The sequence below is a fragment of the Dermacentor albipictus genome, chromosome 1 (assembly GCF_038994185.2).
Source record: "Dermacentor albipictus isolate Rhodes 1998 colony chromosome 1, USDA_Dalb.pri_finalv2, whole genome shotgun sequence".
In the NCBI taxonomy this organism is placed as follows: domain Eukaryota; kingdom Metazoa; phylum Arthropoda; class Arachnida; order Ixodida; family Ixodidae; genus Dermacentor; species Dermacentor albipictus.
Window position 1 is genome coordinate 391,546,946 of NC_091821.1, and position 15,709 is coordinate 391,562,654.

General features: G+C 48.7%; 1 protein-coding gene across 1 annotated transcript in view; it reads right to left on the reverse strand.

Moving 5' to 3' along the window:
* The window catches only part of LOC135914352 (peroxisomal ATPase PEX1-like), an 82,837-nt gene that overhangs the window by 12,245 nt on the left and 54,883 nt on the right, over positions 1-15,709 (reverse strand). The window contains exons 18-21 of the mRNA XM_065447158.1: positions 11,895-12,063; positions 8,939-9,093; positions 4,469-4,644; positions 3,174-3,293 (exon numbers count right to left, since the gene is read on the reverse strand). Coding sequence (XP_065303230.1) covers positions 3,218-3,293; positions 4,469-4,644; positions 8,939-9,093; positions 11,895-12,063 — 576 coding nt within the window. The 3' untranslated portion in view covers positions 3,174-3,217. The remainder of the gene's footprint in view (positions 1-3,173; positions 3,294-4,468; positions 4,645-8,938; positions 9,094-11,894; positions 12,064-15,709) is intronic.

Genomic DNA, 15,709 nt, shown 5'->3' on the forward strand with positions numbered 1-15,709 from the left:
TACACCGCTCATTACCGATCGGCGCAATACACACGTTACTCCTCCACCTGCGCGGTGCACAGAACGCAAGCAGTCGCGCGGGCAGGTCGGCCCGCCTAAGGGACCCGGACAAATCGGATGATCGCACGCTCGGTTGACCAAAACACTTCTGACGACGCGCCGCGGATCTCGCGACAGCTCCCTCTAGTCCTCTTCCCATCCGACAACGGTTCCCTCTTACTCCTCCGCCGCAGACAAACGCGGACCGCCGCGCCGTTCCGCAGGATTGCCGGAGGGTCAGGCAAACCGCAGAAGAGGTTGCTTAATGCTGCGTTTATTACGCCTTGCCTCAAACCTCTTCCTACCCCACGGACCCTGTTATCTCCTTATCGCTTCCCTAACAAGAGGCCCTTGTCACGTGCCGCCGCGTTTACGATTCCCTGTGTGTGCCGCGCTGCCGGGCAGCCAGTTCAGTTTGTTTGACCCCGCCGCAAATGGGCAGACAGCAAACACGAGAACATCGTCTATACGGGCGCTTCCTGCACCGCAAGGTCTGGCGGCGTCGCACCCGGAAGACGCGCGCATCTTCCTTGTTGGCTCGTGCCCTCCCCTGTCATCCCTTCGGGCTCACGAGTGAACTTAATAGTGAACCTGTTGAGAAGAGGAAATATTTAGGAAAGTGATCAAAATGAAACGCTCAATAAGATCAGGTAAATCGTTCACCCGCTGCAGCGTAAACGAGCGAGCTCGACGCTAATCCTCTGAGAATAGACACTCGTTCCAATTCGGTAACATTCGGGTGGCGTCTTGTTTTCTTCGTTTTATTTGTCACCTCAATCGATTAATCAATAGATCAATCAATCAATCATAATTCCAATAGCGGGGGTTGAGATTTTGAGTGATGAAGACGGTCGAAAAGCCATCAAATGCGCTGGACGACGCCCATGAACGCACACAGGGCACGAGCAAATACAGCTTTTAAGAAAAATCTGCTGGATATAAACGAGAACAGTGCAATAGTAATTAAAATCTCGATATCAAATAAGCAAAACACAGGATCAGTTTAGACGGATAAAGCGCACTTTGAAAACTCTGTTGTTAATTTTGAAATGATAGGTCGGTTATTCAAAGAGAAAATGAAGGTCACAGTTTCAGTTTTTGAATTTCGCGCTGAATCCCCAACTCCGGTACGTCACTGTGACGCCACGGATTTAAAGTTCTTTTTTTTTGTATTTATGCCGCTTCGGCTTAATAAGTCTTCCCGATATTCTCCATGTTCAATGAATGGCTCCTTTAGCGCACAATGTAGATTATTTTTACTGCAAGAGAATTAATTAGCCCCTATACTCTATACTCGTGGCCAACTTTCTGTGGCAATGAAGGGAAAGCTACTGAGGAAAAGCGCGCACAAGTAAGTGCGCTTGTGAAAAGAGTTCCGTGTTTTCATCCACGTTAGTTTAAAGCTTGGGAAGAGAAAACAAACACCTGCCACAGAAAGTTGTCCGCGAGTATAGAACACGCTGTCAAAATCCATGACGTCACGCAGAGTTGGTGCGGTAACTTCAAGGTGGCGTCGCCACCCGCCTTTTGTTATTGCGCTTTTTCTTGCTTGCCAAGCATCTTATAGTGATAAGAGTGGTCTTTTTTATATTATAGAATGGTAATGTAATGATACAGAAGAAATCATACTCCTCTTTAGTGTACCTTTGAGCAGCTGGCGCGCCGGCGGGAACAGTGCGTACTGTACGGCAGCTAATCCCCGGATTTTCACGACGCAGACTTTGCTGACGCCTATCTAGATGTGCACATCATAAGCAATGCTAAACGTATGCTCAGGTATTTACGACGTAACCTTTACAAAGTCCTGTCCACTTCAAAAGCTGTTAATCTACAGAACACTAATATGGTCTAAAGCTGAAGATACGACTACAATACGGGATCATTAGCAAATATGTTAGCTGGGTAAGGTTATTTAGTAAGAGTGATATATTATAAAATAGAACAAAAATGTTAGTGCCTGGTGTTACGGCTGGCGTCTAGCACCTCGTGCAGAAAGGACTTTCACCCACCATGCCTCGTCGAAATGAAGCGTGACTTCCTAATTCGCCATGGTCATCTCGAGTGTCTGCCGGTCTGGCGGAAGCCCCGCAGTGTTTACAGGCCTCTTTTTTTTTTGTGTGTGTGTGTGTGTGTGTGTGTGTGTGTGTGTGTGCGTGCGACTTTAGAGGGACCCTTTCCTCGAACTGTCAAGCTCTACAGGGGAACTTCCGCGAACCAGCAACGTCCGAAAGAGAAGGACAAGCGTCTGCAATTCCCGGACCTGAGGCTTGGTATAACCGGAGGCGGGACGCCCTCCTCCTTGCAGCAGGCTCGGTATAACCGGAGGAGGAGGAGCCCTCTTTCCACGAATCAAACTCTGTGCCGGTCACGTGACGTCGACGGAAGCAAAATCCCTCCCATGATTGTAGAGAGCCTATTTAAGCGGCTCCGATATGTACTTTTTTAGATCACATCATTCTCTTCTCATCATCTTTCATCAACCATTGAATAAACCGTGCAAGTTTCGCAATAGGAATCTTCACGCCCTTGCCCGGTCGCCATGGTCTACCGGATGCCTACAGCCGGCCGACAACGCCACGCTACCCAATAGTAACGTCGGTCGAGCTTCGATAGGCAGGCGTCGCTACAACTCGGCAGCAGTACGATACGCTATACCCTGGAGTACGCAACACTCGGCAGGTATACAGCACACAAGGACAGCTCTATGAGAGCCTCTAACATTTTAGATCTGACCTATAAGTTTGAACGTGAATGTGTACAAACACTAAGAAGTATCGTACTAAATTGAGATACGCAATCCCGCTTAATGAATCGTTCCTATATATCAGTTATGCGCGCAAGGAAACGCACTAAGTGGTGCCAAAGAGGCACGTTTTGAAGAGCTGTCACTGACCGCGGTTAAATAAGGCGACATTCTCGCTAGGATGCATTCAGCCCTAGATGGTTCTTAGAAGGCAGTAAGTTTGTTGTGGTAAACGTACCATGCATACACGTCCTCTGTTCTCTCTTATATCCCAATGACGTGCGCCTCAGCTTATAGCAGTACTTTGACATACAAACTGCCTGCAGGCACATTCATAAAATGCTGCCGATTACAAAATAAAGAGAGAGAGAAAGAAAGAAAAGAAACTCACCGACGAACGAGATCCGCTGAGAACACCATCGTTCCAGGGGGCGTTCAGGCCAGCGTCACACGCTGCCCAGCTGCCATTCGAAGCTCAGCAAGCGACGAACCCGATTGGAACAGAGAGTATCTACGGAGAGTTAAGGAAATAAAAGAAAGAAAGCGCGAACAGAGGAATCACACTTGTCGGTAGTTCTTAGTCTGTCTTTCAATCATTGAAGAAGCGGGATAACAACACTTGTCGCGTTAAACAAAACCATTCAGCATTGTTCTACGTCTCCACTGTGGCCACACGATTAGCTGGTCAACCACGAGTCCCCCACGCGTTTGCGACACGCTACGGCCGTATATCTGCGCAATCGGCAACTGACCTGCCTTGTCGCTGTCTGTAATATAACGGTAACGATTAAATTAAATTATGGGGTTTTAAGCGCCAAAACCACTTTCTGATTACGAGGCACGCCGTAGTGGAGGACTCCGGAAATTTCGACCAGCTGGGGTTCTTTAACGTGCACCTGAATCTAAGTACACGGGTGTTTTCGCGTTTCGCCCCCATCGAAATGCGGCCGCTGTGGCCGGGACTCGATCCCGCGACCTTGTGCTCAGGAGCCCAACACCATAGCCACTGAGCAACCACGGCGGGTAACAGTGTGGTAAAAGGTTCACCTATATAGAACTGCGCTACCACCTGTTGCCTCAACAGTCATGTTCTACCATCGCATGGAGAGCGCGCGATAGTCGCACCTGCGCCGACGGTGAGTGGCCAGGACCGGCCACAGTAAGAGTAAAGTGGTAACGCTACGCAAAAACGTAGCATGTACACGGTGTTTCACCAGGCTCGATGAGTCGCAGGGGACGCCTACAGCTGGGGCGGCAATGTCGTACGCCAGTGGTGCACTTCTGCAAATATTTGGTCAGAGTGCAGCAAGAGTAGAACTGTAGCGCACATATACAGACGAGGACGCAAGAAGGCACACGAAAGACGCGGGCACGGCGCCATGTGCCTTCTTGCGCCCTCGTCTGTATCCGCTACAAGGGTACTCCAAGATGCTATGCCAACAAGCCCGCATTGCAACGCTATATAGATGAGCAGCATGGAGACCGCCACAAATGACAACGGTGACGTGCTCAGCTCCGAACACCACCACTAAAGAAACCACGTGCGACAAGCTTCCAGGAAACAATGACCTCACTTGCGACGACGCTTTGCGCTGAAGCTCGTTCCACCATTCTAATCTTGCTAAGGCGCGTTGGTTTGGTTTAGGTTGGGTACAACACATGCATACGGCAAAGAATGCGCCTCACATGGTGTCGAACTTTCTCCTCTCGAAGTCGGAGATGGAGGCGGACGTGTTGGCGAGCGCCTGCTCCAAGTGCCGCTGGTGGATGCTAAGTGCCAGGGCGGTGCTGTCCCGCCGCGACCGGCGATGCTGCTGACGTCTCGGGCCATGGCCGAGCAAGTTCTCGGAGAGGGCGCTCACCTGCAATAAACGCCAGCTATAAACGCGTGAAGTCCACAAGGCGCGCTAGGCGACCGCAATTAATCTGAACCGAGACCTGGGACGCACAGCAGTTTGGACCACGGGCTTGGACTACTGCTACACCATAATGGCTGCACGAGGTTTTGTCTTGCAAATACAACCGGCAAAATCTCCGTCTGAGTGCCACTTACCAAATGCGCCATTGAGTCTGAGTACACGGCAAGTGTAGAACTTAGCGAAGTTTCATATATGAAAGCGGTGAAAGGGAAAAAGCACATCTGCTACAATTAAAGGCTAACTTCAACAAAATTTCATTTTGGCTAAATCGATTATCAATGAGTAGTACATAATAGTGAAGCAATCTTTCCAAAGCTGTTAGGGCTGGTGATTGTCTAAGTTTTCTGTTAGTCGCCGCGTGCATTTAGTGGTTAGCGCATGTCACGTAAGCTCGAGCCCGTCGCCTCCGGGATTTCAAAGCGGATAACTTTCTTTGGCTCTTCCCGCCGCTTTCGTGACATGTCGGTGGTACGACCATATGGTACGACGGTGGTCGTATTCGGGGGAGGGAAGGCGAGAAAACCAGTCGAGAGAAAGCGCGTGCGCTCTCGGGCAACGGAGTTGCGAAATGGGGAGGCGGGTCAAGGAGGGCAGGAGGGGCCGTCGTGCGTGAACCCTCGCGCAACTGAGTGGCGGGGAGCGAAAGAGGGGGGGCGCATCGTCGCCCAGCACACTGCCGCTCCACACCGGATTCTCGCCCACCAAGTATGAATGAATGAAATTTATTACTGCGACAGCAATTATATGGACACTCCAGGCGCACTTCCACCCTCGTCGGCGTCACCGTGATGCTGCGTGTAAACTCCAATTGCGATAACACCGTAGCCGCGCACCGTATATTGTATGTGCCAGTGAAAGCGTGCGAGGGAGAGCCGACGGCGGCAGCTCAATCTCGCGCGCGCAAAGGAGGAAAGCAGGGAGGTAGTTCCATCGCGCGCAAAGAACCAGGGGAGGGGAGGGGGCGTTCTACTTCGGTGGCCGTTGCGTATGGCCCGGGCGCGGGGGTCTTGGAAAGCAATCTGCGATCGGGACAGAGTGCGCCGAATGCTTATATTTTTGTGTGCACTGTGTTCTCGCCGCTTAGTTCGAGTTGAAGCGAGAGGCAGCACGAAGGTCAAGCCACCCGCTGCTGCTGCCGCGCTTCCTCACTCCAGCGTTTTGAAAGCGAGTGTGCGCGGTGATCGCGGGAGACTTGTTCTTGTTTGCTTGTGCGCGCGTGACACCATGGTTGTTAATTTAAGTAGTAAGCGAATGTTTGCAAGTTTATACGGCCGATAAAACTATTATCCTTACTTTGTATAGCTGTCTACTAACTTGTTATCGCAACCGATGCTTCACCTCTCGGGCGAAACTGCAACTTTCTTGCATTTTTTTTTTCAGAAAGAGGAGGGGCCGAAGCTGTACGGGTCTATGTTCTCCCGTCCAAGTAGACGCCCGTCACATACACTGCAGGCGCAGGCGTGCGTTCTGCCGTACGCTCACGGCGTTGAAGCCGACATACTGAAGACAGCATGAAGTGGACGCGCTCGCTCTCCACGGCTGCCACGAAGGAATTCCGCAGGAAGGCGAGGGAAGGCGCCGAGTGAAAGGGCACGTGCTCTCGAGCAACCGAGTAGTGCTGCCGCTTGCTCAATCGTTTGTTCGGGCTATTTGCTTACATTGACAATCATCTCTCTTAACCCTTCCCCCTGCGCAGGGTAGCCAACCGGAACTACCTCTGGTTAACCTCCCTGCCTTTCTCTGCATTATTTTCTCTCTCTTATTCGGCACGGCCATCCGCGCTGGTTCTGAACGTCCTTGGTCATGTGTACGCCACTTCAAGCGAACGGTAACGATGGCTTTTTCTTTTTAAAGCGAAAGCTTTACCGGCCGCGAACTTGCGATTTCGCCGTGGCCATGCTCCGAGGACGCGCATGAGGTCACACCGCGTTCCTCGTCGTTGCGTTCGCCTCCGCTCGCTTCGCCAGCTGCGTCGCATGCCTGATAACATGTCGGAGGATTGAAAAGGAGAGCTCGCGTGCGCCGCAACCTCAGTTGAGGCGGCAGTATGGACGGCGACAATTGTGATAAGCAGGAGGAGGCCTGGAATCGACATCGGAACGAGATGAAGAGGAAACGAATCGCCTAGGAAACAGACGAATAGCGCGCCGAACGACTGGCTAAACACCGCAACATAGCTAGACAACCTGACTAACCTGGATTTGCAATCAAGATTAACCAAGGCTAACCATACTATGCCTTAGCTTTCGCTACGTATATCCTGGCATAGTCGAGCTAAGCCATTGCCAATTTTTTTAGTTTCGCTACCAAAAAGGTATAGTATCGCGAGCACTTTGTGGTGCATCCGCTCGTATTTCAAACGTAAGATGTTGCACGGGGGCTGATATATATATATATATATATATATATATATATATATATATATATATATATATATATATATATATATATATATACGCGGATAAAAAATTTCGCTGTAGTTGGCCTGTAAAGAGTTTATTCAGGTTCCTTCCCAAGCGACTCTCCAGAACATGATGTGCGTAATCAGTTGCAACAATGAAATTCGTTGACATAGATAGCGCTGGCACAGGCCGTACGTGCATAAGTGCAGCATTATAGGCTAACAGGGGGCTGAAGTGGACCGGTTGGTACCCCTTGGTAAAGAGCAGATATAGAACAGTACGGCACAGGAGACAGGTGCCACACGGAAAGAGCGCTGATCCTTGTAGTTCCATCTGTTTCTTGCACCGCACTGTTCACATGCACAACAGTGTGCCGCACTGTGGTGAATGTGACTGGGCGTCCCTATATTGCTTGCTTCATGTTATCCTGAGCACCCCCCTCCCTTCTTTCTCTTTCTTCTTTTTCTAAGATGCAACAATACTACCTCACTGCCGACGAGCCAACCACGCCTTTCCATTTGTTCTTTATTACGAATATCTCTCAAGCACGTTATCCCCGGTCAAAGCGCCGGGCAGCTGAACATAAGGCAGCAAAAACATGGAACGCTTTTTCGACGTGCCGGGCGGAAAATTCGTCGGTAACGCGCTCCACGTGGAGTACAGTGGCTGCCCTCGAGACAATTTAGGAAAGTTGGGAGTAGAGGTGAGGAATACGCACAAACTTAACAAAAGTTTGCAAGAAAAAACGCGCCAGTTAAGTGAACCCCGTGCCTTTATCGAGAAAAACAAGGAATGACTGTTCGGTTAAAACGGAAAGGATGCTAACTAGAGACAGTGAAATACGAGACGCAACAGTTCTGCAACAGCTTCAGCCGCCACCAATCAGCTGTAGCGGTGCACGTCCGAGCCAAGACGCATCGCTTCTCCACTGCAATATGCTGTTGCTGCGGTGCCGCTGGCGCCAACTGGCGGCGATCCCGCCAACTAGCGGCAACCTTCAGCCAACTCGTGGCGGTAAACGAAACTGGTCCAGGAGAGGCGCTTCGGAGGTTCACCAGGGTCGCCCGTTCAGTTTTCATTTACCGCGGTGAGGCGAGCAGGAGGGTCGTACATATTTTATGGTCTACGGTACACAGACTACACGTAATCTTTTGCGCAGTGAGTACTACAGGTCAATATTTTTATTAGAGCTGAAAAAGGTATATTAAAGAGTGTGCGTGCAACGTGAATGACACGCCAATGTAATTGTATATGCCACCACGCCCTACATCGACAATCTGATGCGCCGGCGTAAAAATTATAATTGAAATAAATCCTTATTTACAACCGAATGTTTGCGTCCTGCCAACTATGCTAAGCGTCGTGTGCAGGCTAGATGAAATGCGCGGTGCATCGTCGAGAGTATGCTGCAGAAATTGTCGTGGCGTCGAGGTGTACTGAAACAGCTGCGGTTATCTAAACATATCTAAACAAGGTTTATTTTTACAATACGTGCACCAGGCAATGCTTCCTTTCAAATAGGCTAGCGTGCATTCGCGTTTAGTATAGGCATCGAGAAGAAAGACGTGCACTGGTGATGCGCACAATGTCATCACTTCTGAGAAGTTCGCAGTAAAGCATAAGGCTTTCACAGTTCACTCGAAACTGTAGATACGAAGAATTCCCACGAATGAGAGATGTTCCGTGCGCTATAAGAGCGGGTACACATTCCCTTTCCTTTGTTCCGTTCAAAAATGACACCGTAAGCGCTATGCGCACGATGTTCCTTATTCCCTCGGGCGCAAGCACCTCCAATTCAGTCAAGGTCACGAGAACGCCAAGGCGCCTATACGGACCTCCTGTTGCAGCTGGCGTGCCTTGTCAGCTACGGGCTCGGTGGGACCCTGGCTGACCGACGGGGCGTAGAAGAACTCGGACTCCCCGAGGCCCGGCGATTCGTCCGACGACCACGAACAGTCGAAGCGTCTGCCTGGACTGTCTCCCTGGAGCTCTGCGGCACGGGAGACACGCACAACAGAAAAGATGAGAAAAACAAAGTTTTCCTTATGGTTATCTAGACTGAAAGGTGGCACTGCGGTGCTGCGTTGTAAGACGCGGTATAGGTGAGCATGAGGTGCTTGGAGTATTGATGAAAAAAAAAGCAATGAAGCGAAGGGAGGGGGGGGGGGGGGTAGGGGGCGGAATCGATTCGTCAAGTATGGCTAACACAGTACGAGATAAAGCAGATAGGCAAAGCGCTAGATTACGATAGGGTAGGACGCAAGTACTCTACAAAACCTAGATGACTATTCGCCGCTGCTCGGATTTAAGGGGGATGCAACTAGGAATCATCATCGTGTGCAGTTGCATGATCTTAAAAAAAATATTAAATTCTGAGGTTTTACATGCTAAACCCACGGTATGCTTATGAGCCACGCCGTAGTAGAGGACTCCGGATTAAATTCGATCACCTGGAATTCTTCAACGTGAACTCGCAAGGTACACGGGCGTTTTTGGCATTTCGACTTCATAGAAATGCGGCCGTCACGGCCCGGATTTGATCCCGAGCCTTCGGGCTAAGCATGGCCGCGCCATACATGCCGCCACGGTGGATATGTAATCCTATGAAAGAGAATGTTGGGAAATGGCGGTTTCGGATGGACATCTTTTTCGGAGAACCAGACGTGTCTGGCAAGCAGCACCTTCTCTCTTTCATAGTTATCGAGTTTCTTCCAAAACAGCGCTAAGTTGCTCCTTTTATGCACTGTTATGAAAGAAATCTTTTGATAAAACATAAGCAGGCACTAGCGCTGCGGTGTACAGTTCGACCGAACGTGCATGTATCGGATGATCGCTAAATTTGCGCGAAATACGAGGTCCGCGCTAACCGTGCGTCGGTTTCAACCTTATATTTCCGTCTCCTTCGCTTACTTGTTTATTTTTTATTTATCTATTTATTTATCATACCCTCAGGGCCATTACGGCATTATAGAGGGGAGTGGTTACAAGCAAAAACGGGTAAATTCAACAAACAGGAGTTATTAGTGCAGAAAATTATGTATATAAATATGTATAAACAAAACTATTTAACAAATGGCACCTAGATATACAATGTTAGCTAAGGCATTTGTGAGTACAGGTTGAACAATATGAAAAAAAAAAGGTTCCTAGTTATACAGTGTTAGCTATGACATTCTTGAATAATTGGTGATCTGCGATAGTGGCTATCAAGGCGGGGAGGTGATTCCACTCATTGGAAGTGCGTGGTACAAATGACTGCAAAAAAGCATTGGATCTGCAAAATGAAATGTCAACCTTATGAATGTGGTCTAGTCTGGGTGATACATACGGAGGCGGAGAAATGAGTTTGTTGCGTAGCAGCGGGTGATGAAATAATTTATGAAAAAGGCACAAACGGAACAATTTTCGACGTGATAACAAGGACGGTAGGTTAAGGCTAGATTTCATGGCACTGATACTCGCGGTTCTATTATAGTTAGAAAGAATGAAACGAGTAGAGTTATTCTGAGCCATTTCCAGTGAGTGTATTAGGTTTACTTGACCTGGATCCCAGATTGAAGCAGCGTACTCAAGTTTCGGTCGTATTAGAGTTTTATAGAGGATTAATTTTAAGGAAGAAGGTGCTTTGGAAAAGTTGCGTCGTAAGTAACCTAGCATTCTGTTAGCGTTACTTATTATATGGGTGATGTGGGTATTCCAAGTAAGATCAGAGGTGATGTGAAGGCCAAGGTACTTGTAAGTTTTTACCAATTCTAATGGAGTGTTATTAAGGGAGTACACTAATACTATGTGTAGATAAACGTTAATGCAAGATGTACGACAGGAGAACGATGAGTTTTTTTATGAACGTTTCATTCTGCAAAAGCTTTATTCGTGCAGCGGTCGTCATGCTTTATAGAACAAGCCCCGTTCAGGACAAGATGAATCATCCATATATCGGCATAACCACGGTGACGCAGCGCCCACTGGGAAATTCGCGTAGACAGTAGCGGCGCATTTCATCTATAGGTAACACCATAAAAAAAAAAACTCCATGGAGGGAGAGACAGCACAACAAGACGTCCGCAGAAACGCGCCACTTCACAACTGCCTTGCTCTGCTCGAAAAAAAAAAGTTAAGTGTTCTAACTTCTTCCCTACAGTTCATGAAGTATTTTAACGGCTCTCGTTAAATGTGGCATCACGAAATGTGAACTCCCTTCCATTGTGACCGCAAGGGATGGAGACGTAGTTTTTCGCGTATTCTCAACAGGTATACAAAATTTGCATTAGCCAGATGCGTGCTCCAGTTTCTCTCTTCCATCCTCGTTTTTCCTGCGCTACCTATAGAGACGTACTTTTTTTCTTGGCCTAACCAAAGTACTGGCGAGCCCACTAGTTTAGTAGTACGAGCACTTGTGCCGGCGTCGAACGCCTTGGAAGCTCTTTTACTCTTAGTGTCGTTACATGTTCTTCTCTCTTATTTAGGGATTTTCTAATTCAAGAATTTATACTTCTTTTCTTTATTTATCCAATATTATTAGCCAAGTATAAAGGAACAGTAACTGCCAGCAACCGGCGACAACTCCTCTATTTTCATCTTAACAAGAAAGAAAGAAAGAAAGAAAGAAAGAAAGAAAGAAAGAAAGAAAGAAAGAAAGAAAGAAAGAAAGAAAGAAAGAAAGAAAGCTCCGTATGTAACAGCTACGCGAAATTCGAGTGAGCTCGTTGAAGATAGTTTCCTGGAGCTGTGAAATACCCCCACGTTCCAGCTGGCCAAATGTTTTTATGGGAAGGAGAAAAGATGACCCACCGTCTTGGGGGAAGACCTCGTGGACCACCTCCAGCTGCGCGGTGTAGAGCAGGGCCTGCAGGTCAGCGCCGGAGAAATGCTCGGTGCGCGCCGCCACGGAGTCCAGGTCCACGTCGTCGGCCAGCAGAAGCTTGCGGCTCAACGCCACCAGGATGCTCGCGCGCTCCGCCTTGCATGAACCGGAAAGGAGCACCAAATCGCTACATAAAACGCTTTCATTTGCGACAGGAAGCCATACTCAGTGTGCACAATGGTTCGTCAAGCCCCTTGTCTGAGGCCTGTATTACGTCTTATGTGCCTCCAAGATGCGTGACCAAGCCCAATTTCATTTGCTAAAGCATTTCGTGCTTAGTGTTTGCAGCAGATCGCATCTACTTGTCTTAAGCCTCTTGCGCGTCACATGCCTATATATATATATATATATATATATATATATATATATATATATATATATATATATATATATATATATATATATATATATATATATATATATTTAAAGTCGGGAAAGGACATGAGGGCTACACCGAAACGTTCGGGGCCACAGCTGCCATTTAACGACTGTATGCTAGAGGGCGCCACAATACCGCGTTACTCAGTGAACTCGGAGGCTCCTTCAAGGTACACAGTATCTGCGCCTATCAAGCGAAAGTCCATCAAAAAGCACCTAAATCTGCTATTGATGAGAAAAAACACGTACACTCTGAAGCAGTAGTTTAGAGACCACGTCATCAGCAAGAAAAAATAATCCAGGTACTGATCCCGCGACCTCGTGCCTATAGCAACGCCAATCCAAAGACATTAAGCAACCACGACGAATCCGGAGCCCGGTACACACGGCGTGGCTCATAGTCAGATCGTGGTTTTGGCACATAAAATCTCAGAATTTATTTCAATTTAATTGGAAGGTTAACAGATGCTTCTTCCAACTTTTAGTGATTCACTGGGAAAGCATCGGAACCGACTGATTTCTGGCGTCTTCCACAAAAAGGATACCACATTTGTCACAGCTCGCATCTCACCGTAATGCCTAAGCGTGGTGACCAACATGACAGACACCGGAGGCGATTGCACGTTGGCACCGAAAACGCAACGCAATGACTTATGGCAAATTACCTGCGGTGCAGCAGGATAACTGTACATACAACCTGGTTCTGAGTCTTCAGAACGAGGGGGAAAAAATGAAAATAAAATAGTCACTGCTCTACGCTGCTCTATTTCTGCAGCGCCCTCTTGTCCGCCACCTTTCTTTTTTTTTTCCCCTAGAGTCCGCCGCGAAGTAAGGAGGCGGTCGTCGGATTAAATAAGCACCCGGTGCACAACACCGATAAAGGTATTAAAGCTCCAGCAAAATCCCCTCTCACTCCAATAAAAATAAAATACGCGGAGACTACGCGCATGCAAAACAAGCCACGATGCACGCAGAATAAATAGAAAGAGGCCGATGCAAAAACAAAACAGCTCTGAAGAAAACGGGGAAAAAAATTGCAGATGACAATAGGCAGAAATAACAATAAAATATCGGAGCCGGCCACAGACGGCTTATGCGTGAGGCGCACCTTGTCGATAAAAGAAAAAAGAAAAAGAGGGTGGCCGTACGAATATCAAAATGGCAAATTCAATCCCGCCCAGAGGGACTGAAACAGGCACAGTGCGACGCGGTGCGGCATTGTGCCCGAACGAATAGCGAGGTGGCTTCTGGGCGCAGATCTGTTTAGAAAAGTGAGAAAGGATCGCGAGTACGGCATCCACGAGGGCGCGGATGGTTGCTGCTGCCACCCCCGCACACGCAAGAGAAACATAGCGCTTGCAGGCCGTGCGGAAAGCGTCGCGCACAAAGCACACGTGTACACGCGTTCACCATAAGCGCAGATTTCTGCGAAGCTGCCTCTGCAGCGTCAACAAGGATTTTGCGATCAATGCGCAGCGGGCTCCGTGCACACGGTTAGTTGACAATCGCAATGCGCGTTGTCCGTGGTGTACACCTTTCCTCGACCTGCGCATGCGGGCGCAGTCAACGGCAAATGAAAACAGAACGGGAAGATGCAAACAAAATAGATGTCGGAGGACCATGCCCCAGCTACGGGACGTGTGGTTTAAACACTGTCGTGCGATGCACCGGTCTTATACTTCGGGCAAAGCTAACAGCTCTTCGATTTTGACATGCGTAAGTCGCGCGCACGCGCGCGCCTGCGATGTGCCCAGAAGAAAAAAAAAATTAATTGTGCAACGCCGAAGTACGCGAAATACAGCTCTGTACGTTGTAGGGACGCTCGATTCTCACGCGTCCCCTAGATGTTGTTTTCCCCGCATGGCTGTCGCGTCTCCCGTAACCCGGCTTCTCCGCTTAGCTATACGCCCCGGCGGAGGCCGGTGTGGTTACAGCAGGGTTGCAGCATATTACGGGATGGCGCGGGTGTTGCGCTGCTAACGCCACCTGACGGAGGGGTTATGGGGTGCGAGAGTGAGTAGGCTCTCCCTCTTTAGCTCGGGGGTCGGCGAGAGGCGCGGACGTTTCGCGCGCTCGCCCACCGTTCGCGGGACCATCCTGGGAAAGGCCTGTAGGAGCTGGACACCGGAATGGACGGGATCGATCGTACGAACGCGACACCGTTCGCGTGTCTGTATACACGCGAACGATTAGGAGTTCGTGTCCAGCATGCGAGCGAACATATTTGCTCGCTATCCTGTCGCGGCGAGTCGAACTTCCTCGATTCGTCAGCGTCCATCGGCATGTAATATTGGTAACGATTCGGCTGGCTAGATTGTTGCGTACAAGGCGCAATAAATGTCCTTGCGATTGTTTGTGCTACTGTGTTGTCGTTCCTTTGTCCCAAAAGTACGTGTGAGACCCGCACAAGATATAACACGGACGAACCGTTGCTCCGGAGGTTAGAGTTCGCAAACTAAAGCGGACGTTGTAAATTGGCGCTCTAAAACTGCGCCACGCCATTCCAACGGACGCCTTACATATTTTCGGGCATGAAACCTGTCGCGTTCAAGACAGGACAACATGCTCCGATGGCTGACACGGATAGAACACAGAGTATAAGCATCTCTATTTAAATAGCAATAATTCACGAGGCGGACTATGAAGCTGCAGTGGACAGAGCTCCGAATTTAGTTTGATAACCTCGGTTTCCTTGGCGTATAGAAACATTATTTCATTCCGAATATTTCCTCTTCGTCATATAACACGCCTGCCGTGACAGACAGTCGAGCCCGCGACCTTGCAATCCAGTGGCAGAACACTGTGGCTACGAACTTTCCGCGGTAGAATTACCGCAAGGTTAGAATTTCCCGATAGTTCCAGGTTTATAACGATCTATATCCGCGACGTGGACGAAACCATTAAGATTTCCATGGTCATCAAGAAACACTGAAGGTAATCACTATATCTTATACCTTTAATTTCGTATAAAATAAACGAAGTTGGGAAGCAATCACCGAAAAAACAAAAACATATAGTTCTAGTTTTCGTGCGCCAGAACGACAGGAAAATTTAGCAGACAGGAAAGAGAAGAACGAAGTCCGTAGGAATTCGAAACACGTGGACACTAAGGCTGTCGCTCATTAGCTCTGAGCGAATGGCGAGCAAGAATTTTTGCGCCTTCGGAAGAGGAAAGCTTGAACGGAGAATGACGCAGCGCGAAACGAAAAGCCCCGTAATAAGCGGAGCAGATAAAAGTCTCAACGTACACGCATCGACAAAAATTATTCATAGTAGATAACAAAAGGGTAAAACCTCGAGCCAATGCAGCACCTGACCTAGAGAAGACGGTAGACGAACGCGTCGCTCTCTAATACGCGAATTC